Below are 7,850 nucleotides of genomic sequence, written 5' to 3' on the forward strand. Positions count from 1 at the left end.
TGGCTCAGGCTCAGGCGTAGGTGAGGATGAATCTGACTCGGCCCGAAAATATTCATGCCTAGCGATCGGACCTGGGTGTCAGTCCGTAATGAGCCCAGAATCAACACCGCCCTAACGAAGTGTGGTGGCACTGAGTGGTCCATTTGGTGCTGGGTGGTATTCCACTGGGTGGTATTCAAGCAATGGGATATTCCACCTACATCATCTCGGTCGATAACAACAGCTCACAACAGACTTCGTCAACATGAATTGCAAATATTGAATGTTATCTTCGCCGCTCAACACTTGCCTTGGACATAACATTGAAGGACTTGACCAACTACCCATGACACGTATCTCTTACTGCTCATTACTGCTTGAAGGGAATGTTCTATATTTTAGGCTGTGGAAGAAAGCATGAGATAGTGATGAAATGAGCTCGCTTAGTAATGATTGGTGTACTTTTAACTGGAAACGACTGCTCTAGATGGGGTGCCGGCAGTGTAGTGGTTAACGCGTCAGTGGTTAATGCATCTGCGTTAGCCACTGCGCGTCTGGGAAGCCAGGGGTACGGGGTTCGATTCCCCGCGGTGCTCGCACTTCTTGCCAGGGTTAGAGGCAGGCGACGCCATATAGCCTCAGCAGCGGAGTGCGTCGTAAAGCGCCAATGACACACAGACTGCTCTAGACAACGGAGTTTCTCTATTTAGTAATATGCTGTTCAGTACGTCATTGTCGGATTGTGACTCGACAGTTACATTTTGCACATGGCGACGGACCTTATGGCGGCCTTCTTGTCTGGCCAGCTGGCTGCCTGGCCTTCCGAAGCCATTATGCGCGCGCATACCATTTCGTGATCAACTGTAATGATCACCCGATAATTGACCAGAGCCGTGTCCTAACGCGCTACCTTCTTTCCAGTTCGTCAGGGGAAGAACCTGATCCCGATGGACCCGAACGGCTACTCGGACCCCTACGTCAAGCTCAAGCTGATCCCCGACCAGGACTGCTCCAAGCGCAAGACCAAGACCATCAAGACCTCGCTGAACCCCGTGTGGAACGAGACGTTCACCATGTGAGTCACCGGCAGGGGTCAGGCGGCGGTACAATTGCGCTTGCAAGTGGATAGAAAATAGAAATGCTGGAATCGGACTTTCTGCACAACACCACAATGCCCCTGACTGGTACGGGTACAATATTATCAATTATTATGTTTTAACTGTCAGAGCCCATTTAAAGGGTTGGATACCTTGTTTGGTCAGTCCAGAGGACGTCAGGTGACCCCCTTTTAATGACCTTGAAGCTGGGGCTCAGACTGCAAAAAACTGGCTCGTGGGGTAGCGACTCCCGCAACGCTGGACGGAGGCTGGCTCCCGTGCGGGCTGCCAGTTTACCTGCTGATTATTCTTCCTTCCAGCTGCCACATTTCGTCTATTCCTCACATTGTCATGCTGTTATGCTCTGTCACGATTCTCACCGTGAGTGAAACGGGAAACGAACCCCATCTTTTTTAAGTGTATCCCGTCGGAACGCCGTTTTTCGATGCGGCACGAACGATGACAAGGGTCGCGGCCGCGGTGGAACGTTTGTCCCAGGGTCGTTGATCTGCTGTTGGCCCCTCCCCCTTCCCGTACCTCTCTCTCCCTGCCATCATACGCTCGTGTCATTTGATTTGCTGCGCTGAAATGCCCGAATTCACTGGGCGACGGTAATGTGACCCCCTTTCACTGGTGACCCCCAGCGAGCACCTGTCGCATGTGCTCACCTGTCGCACGTGCTCACCTCGCGGGTGCTCACTTGTCGCACATGCGCCGCCCGCGCCCCGGTTGTCTAACGCGTGACCTTGACCTGCGGTAGTGACCTGAAGCCAGGAGGACAAGGACCGCCGACTGCTGGTCGGAAGTCTGGGATTGGGACCGAACGTCGCGGAACGACTTCATGGGCTCACTCAGCTTCGGTAAACAGGCCTGCGGACCCATCGGCCCCAGTTTAGCAAAACAGCAGCGCTTTCCGATTCGGCAACGGTTCATGTGTCTGCCTGGCCTTATTTCGCCGAACTAAAGAAAGCCCAGCTTCACTAGATTGTACCGTACCGAACGCAACGCATGTAAATCAACATACCATCTACATTCAGCTCATTGTAATGGGGCTTGTTGGTGAGCATAGAAAACAATGGCGTGCAATTATGATCAGCATAGGCTTATGTAACGGCAGTCAGTGTCTGACGTCGTCAGCATCGGGGCATTCGGAAACTATAGCGGCATGTTAGGGGGGATGTCTCCGCGCCGTTACGAGCTCTGGATATTTCAACGTGGACTTGTGACCCGTAACCAGCTGTCTGTCCGCCGCGGCTTCGTGAGAGGCCGTTCTTGGGAGTCTGTTCGGGGTGCCTCACGCATATCCGGGTGGCGTGGCCACGCGGTCTCGCAGTTCAAAGGCCGTCAGCCCAGGCGGGATGCCTAGTACTGTCAGCCGAAACGTACCGCATCGTTACCGTATTGTCAGATCAGTGAAAGTTTAGCTGACCTAGTACGCGCGGGCACTGCCGCTGTACGGTACGGAGGTTACTACAAGCCCCTCCCTCAATTTGCTGCGAGTTTTGATGTTACGGCCATGCTGTTGAATTGAGAAAACCATCGTACAAGAACAGGTACTCTACCTTTGATCTGTGAGGAAACGCTGCTTGTATGACCACATGACTTTCGTTTTGTCTTCTGCGGCCCAGGTCAGCGTTGTTTTGTCTTGGCCTTTTCCCCAGTACATGTTCAAACGGTGGCATCATGTGACCTGATGATGCGCTGAAGACCTATTCTCCCTGCAATGTCACAGCGTCTGATCATCTGTCCTCAGACTGCTCTCGGGGACGCTTCTGTGCTGGACGCTCCCGGTTATTGGTAGGGGGGGGGGGGGGAGGGGGGTCATCTCTGGAATGAGCACGGCTCGGCTCTGGCTCGTCTTTCATTTCGGCCCTCTAAATTTCGACGCCGCTTGGTCCGCCCGAATACGAGACCTGTGATAGATGCGAATCATCCCCTAAACGATATCTCCTCAAGTTGTCCAATGAAATGATGAAGCCTGCCACCGCGCACCAACTCACAAACTCCGGCTAAAGAAAGTTGAGCTTCGTTCTCAAGCAGTTGGCATGTATTTCATTGCCAGAGCAACGCTGTTCCTCATTGTGGGATTCGATGACGTGTGATGCGTAGTACGCGTGTCTACGTGTACAAAGCATACGTGTACAGAGTACGCTTCGTGCCCTGGTCTCCCCTCGCCTGCCATTGGTGACTCGCGGCACAATCCATCTCCGACGAGACGTGCCCTCTGCGACAGGCATCTCGGAGGTCATCAAGGCGCCGGTGGACGGCTGGTTCAAGCTGTTGACGCAGGACGAAGGCGAGTTCTACAACGTGCCCGTGCCGCCCGAGGGCACCGACATCATGGAGCTAAAGGAACGGGCCAGGGTGAGTCACCCCCTCCCCCTCCCCCCTGACCCCGGCCTGGGGTCGGCAGACCGCTCGCCCGTAGCCCGGTGGCGTAATTCCATGCGTGCAGTGATGCTTCCCGCCCCTCAACGCGACGTCTGAGGCCCCAGTAATCGTCATTATTCACCTCCGTCGTGACGTGTTGGCGTTGTCCGCAGCTCAACGGCCTGGTGCTCTCGGTATTTGCTGAATTCTAGTCAAATGGGAAGGAAGTGGGCGGGCTGCTGCCGTCGGACTCGGACAGATCAGGAATTACAGATGCGTCTTCGACGAAGTTAAATTGCGCTGTGTCCCACTGAGTGTTTCTGAAAGGTTCTTGGAAAGGTCCTTTCGCTGAGCAGTTAGATTTTCAATATCTGAGCTGATGAACTTTCGTCGAATTCAGGAGGAAACGCGGCGGTGGTTGTCGAGGGAGCCCTGAATTAAACTATGAAACTGACTCATAAATAAGAGTCCAAACATTCTGGGAAATCTTGGAAGAGGAGATTTCACCGCCCTGAAGAAAGCTTGCTGACATTGCTTTTTAATCCGCCAGTTCTGGGGATGCTTCATTTGCCTCCCTCTCGACTTTGGTGGAGTGACTTCCGAGTCCGTGCAGTAGCGACTTGGGTCATTAACGCTCGGTATACTTGAATGAACAGCGAAGGGATCCTTAGCGCCTAGTTGGTGGACCCGTTCATTCTAGGTGAGTTCAAAATGCTTTATTCCGAATTGGCAGCAGGACTTGAGGGAATGTGGATTGGAGCCTGGCGTATTATTTTTGGTATTGCTTGCCTGGTGACGTACTCCTGACAATGGGTTTGGACAAATATATCTCCGCAAGCCAGCAGGGTTCAAAACCAGGTCACCCTGGACTCCAGGTCATCAGGTCATCAAATAGAAACAAATGTTATAACGCTGTGATCGATTGAGTCAATCCAGTCATCATGCCAGCGCATTTGTGACCTGCCGGTGGTGGTTAGGCCAGTTTGTGCATGCCAGTCATAAGTAATTGTGAACGTACCGAAATTTTTTAACCTTACCAGGCCCATGACATTAACCGTCGCCGTGGAGCAGTTGAGCAGTGCAGCACCACTCGCCGTGCCGTCTAGCTCTCAAGGTCCTATGCTGTCGACTGCAGTTCGAACCAGCGAAATTGGTCATCAGTTTTCTGACGGACGGAGCAAAGGGAGCAAGCACCTAGCCCTGTCGGGCCCGCCACCTCCTGTCTCACCTGCGCCGAGCGCTAATCTACTGTTCAGTAATCCGTGGTGACTGAATGCTCCATTCAGCGTCATGCTAAACATTTTCCCCTTTCAAGATGGTCGTCTCTGTTCTGATCCGCGCCGACCGCTCTTCGTTCTGTCCAGCTCGCTGACTTTCCAGTTATCTTTTCTTTACGTCCAGCAGGCGCGTCAGAGGGTATTGAGTGCTTCCTGCGCGTTACAGTCAGGCGTCCATTGTAGCGCGACGGAGCGGAAATGTCCCGGTGATTTGCACGCTGCCGTGCAACGCGATAGAATGATTCCCTGGCGTAGGTATTCCATTATCTCGCTGATCCATGAACGGCTGTTGCAGTAATGACGTTAGTCGGCTGTAAATGACAGCTATCGCCCGTCTCTGGCGATGGCGATGGCAATGGCAATGGCGACAGCGATGGCGATGGCGAGACGTCTCTTTCCTGCATCCGAGGATGTCAACAGGGCATGGTGTATACCCTCGGTAGGATTGTTTGCAGTGCCCGAAAAGAGCGATCACCTTGCTTGCTGCGAATGTGTGCATAAACGACATTTGCAAAGCGTTGCTTTTCATGGATCAAACTGGGCTGCTGAGTGAGCTTATGGGTCCATGAGTGCAGGAACTGACAGAGAGCTTGTCTCAGCCCGCATTCGGGCCCAAAAACTTGCTCAAAACCATCCCTGCAATTCGGGGACCAACCGGAGTAAACCTTCAGCAAATAATTGTACAACGGGCTCGGCCATTGCAGCACCATTCTCGCCTCCGTCGCGGAGAAGCTGTCGGTCCTGCTCCACGTCACCTGTGGTGACGGCGGCTTGCCTGAGCTGCGGGCTGCGACTTTGTCCGGTCCAAATACGAATCCTGCATCGGGTAGGCAGCTGGTCAGATCTTGTTCGCCGATTCAGCGGCGACCAGTGCCGTGGGGGACCAGGCGTGGCAGTAGTAACGTGTAGTATCGAGACAAGATTGGTCATTTTATTTAGATTCATTGCTATTTTTAATTTGATTTTGTCCGACAAGTTTTAATATGGCCACATTCCGGCCAGCTTTATTGACTTTCTGCAGCAATAGCTAGCGTCTTGTTATGAGTACGTACCGGTCATGATGTACAGCTACCTACCATGAAATCATTTCAAGCATAATTTCAGTCATCGTGAGAGCATGCCTGGATTTAGTGATCTGGGTGTCTTTAACCGAGGCGATGATACCTTGGCTAAATGACGAGCTTAAAGTTGTGTGCTGAAAAGTGGTCATCAATGGCACACAAGTCGCGAACGCTCCGAAAACACACGATCAGGCTGCTGGCTCTCAGTCGTGTCGGACCTTATGAGCGTACCTTGTGTATCTGGCCAGTGGCATGGGCGGCCTTTCCTGTTCACACACGCCTGCGATCTTGTTCGCATATGTCTGGTGGCTGGCTAAGAGGATCACCATCTGTCCAAACCATCCCAGTCCTCCAGCACAGTGTGCTCCGAAATACTGCGAGGGCGGTCCTCCGCCATCACGCTTTCCTGAGCACGTCGACAGTATGCCAGATCACAGGATCGTGGAAATGCTCACTGGCATTTCGGGGCGCGGGGGAGGAGGGGGGATGGGGGCAAGCATCATTGTGTTGGCGTAACGGCCGAGTGGTTAGCGCGCCAGGCTCCCACGTGAGGACACGGGTTCAAGTGCCGGTTGTGCCGTGACCACGAAGCGCTAATATGGGTATTGTTCTCCCTGGCGCTCCATAAAAGAGTGGTAACGACATACGCCGAGTTCCATTTTTAAAATGAAATAAGGGGCAAGCCTCCTCCCCGTCAGTTCCTTCAATCCAACATCATAGAACTACTTTCAGACTCATACCAACGATCGACACTGCCCCGCCCCCCGCTGTCACGCACCTTGTTCGCTCACCGCCGCGTCGGAGGCAGCCAGGCCTACTTGATCATCGCCGTCGGGGACCGCTCGACCTACGTCGTCACCGCCGTCGCCCGCTCGCCTCGCCTTGCGGTCGAGAGCGCCCCGAGGCGCGCGGGCGCCGCGCCGCCTCGTTCTGCGGTCCCCGCCGCCGTGGGAGACCCGTTCCGATGCTGACGGGCGGGCAGAGGCGTCGTCTTCCGCGGCCAAATTTCCCCGGAGAGCCGCCGGCGGCCGAGCCGCCAGCCCGCCGCCAGCCATGGGCGGTATGCAAAAGCGATGGGCGGGAGGGGGCGTCTCGAACTCGGCGTCATTTTGCTGCGGCTAGACTGCTCTGCTCTGCTCTGCTCTTCCCTTCTCCGCTCATCCGCGTTCTGCACTGCTCTACTGCGCTCTGCTCTGCTCTGCTGCGTTCTGCTCTGCTCTGCTCCGTTCTGCTCTGCTCTGCTGCATTCCGCCCTGCTCTGCTGCCTTCCTCTCTGCTTTACTTTGTTCTCTGCTCTGCTGTACTCTGCTGCGTTCTGCTCTGCTCTGCTCTGCTCTGCCGCGTTCTGCCCCGCTCTGCTGTGTTCCGCTCCGCTGCGTTCTGCTCTGATCTGCTATGCTGCGTTCTACCCTGCTCTGCTGCGTTCTGCTCTGCTCTACTCTGCTCTGCTCTACTCTGCTCTTCTTTGCTCTGCTCTGCTTTGTTGCGTTATGCTCTGCTCTACTCTGCTCTGCTGTGTTCTGCTCTGCTCTGCTCTGCTCTGTTGCACTCTATTCTGTTCGGTTCTGCTGTGCTCTGGTCGGCTCTGCTCGGCTCTGCTCTGCTCTGCTCGGTTCTGCTTTGCTCTGTTGTGCTCCTCTCTGCTCTCCTGCCTTCAGACCCGAGCTGTGGCTTTCACCTGTGACTGAGTGCACCAACGCTGTTGAGATCGCCAGCGCCGTCGGCGTCCTCACCATCTCGATGGACGCTGTCTCGCCAGAGGCAGTACTTGGCAATCATCCGGCTTCAAAGCAGAGCTCCGCGGCGCGTGCTTCGATATGGGCCGCCTCGGGCCTCCCGGCGAGGCTGGAAATCTTGCCGTTCTATGATGCGGGCGGTGGCGCAGTGGGGAAGATGTCTGCGGTGAGGCGGGCGGGTCAGGCCGTGGCCCGCTTGTCGTCTCGCCAGGCTGAAACTTAGCCAAGGTTAAAACAAACATTCGTTGTAAGCCCGTAGCCGTTTTAGATGGGGACGGGAGCTGAAAAACCACCTCCCTCCCTCTCTCTCCCTCTCTCTCTCTCCCCTTT

General features: G+C 54.7%; 1 protein-coding gene across 1 annotated transcript in view; it reads left to right on the forward strand.

Moving 5' to 3' along the window:
- The window catches only part of LOC119095343 (protein kinase C, brain isozyme-like), a gene marked incomplete in the record, with an annotated part of 136,805 nt that overhangs the window by 83,494 nt on the left and 45,461 nt on the right, over nt 1-7,850 (forward strand). Inside the window, 5 exon segments of the mRNA XM_037218197.1 lie at nt 901-1,054; nt 1,837-1,849; nt 1,851-1,877; nt 1,879-1,936; nt 3,310-3,440. Coding sequence (XP_037074092.1) covers nt 901-1,054; nt 1,837-1,849; nt 1,851-1,877; nt 1,879-1,936; nt 3,310-3,440 — 383 coding nt within the window.

The sequence above is a fragment of the Pollicipes pollicipes genome, unplaced genomic scaffold (genome assembly GCF_011947565.3).
Source record: "Pollicipes pollicipes isolate AB1234 unplaced genomic scaffold, Ppol_2.1 Scaffold_4219;HRSCAF=4965_pilon_pilon_pilon, whole genome shotgun sequence".
NCBI lineage: Eukaryota > Metazoa > Arthropoda > Thecostraca > Pollicipedomorpha > Pollicipedidae > Pollicipes > Pollicipes pollicipes.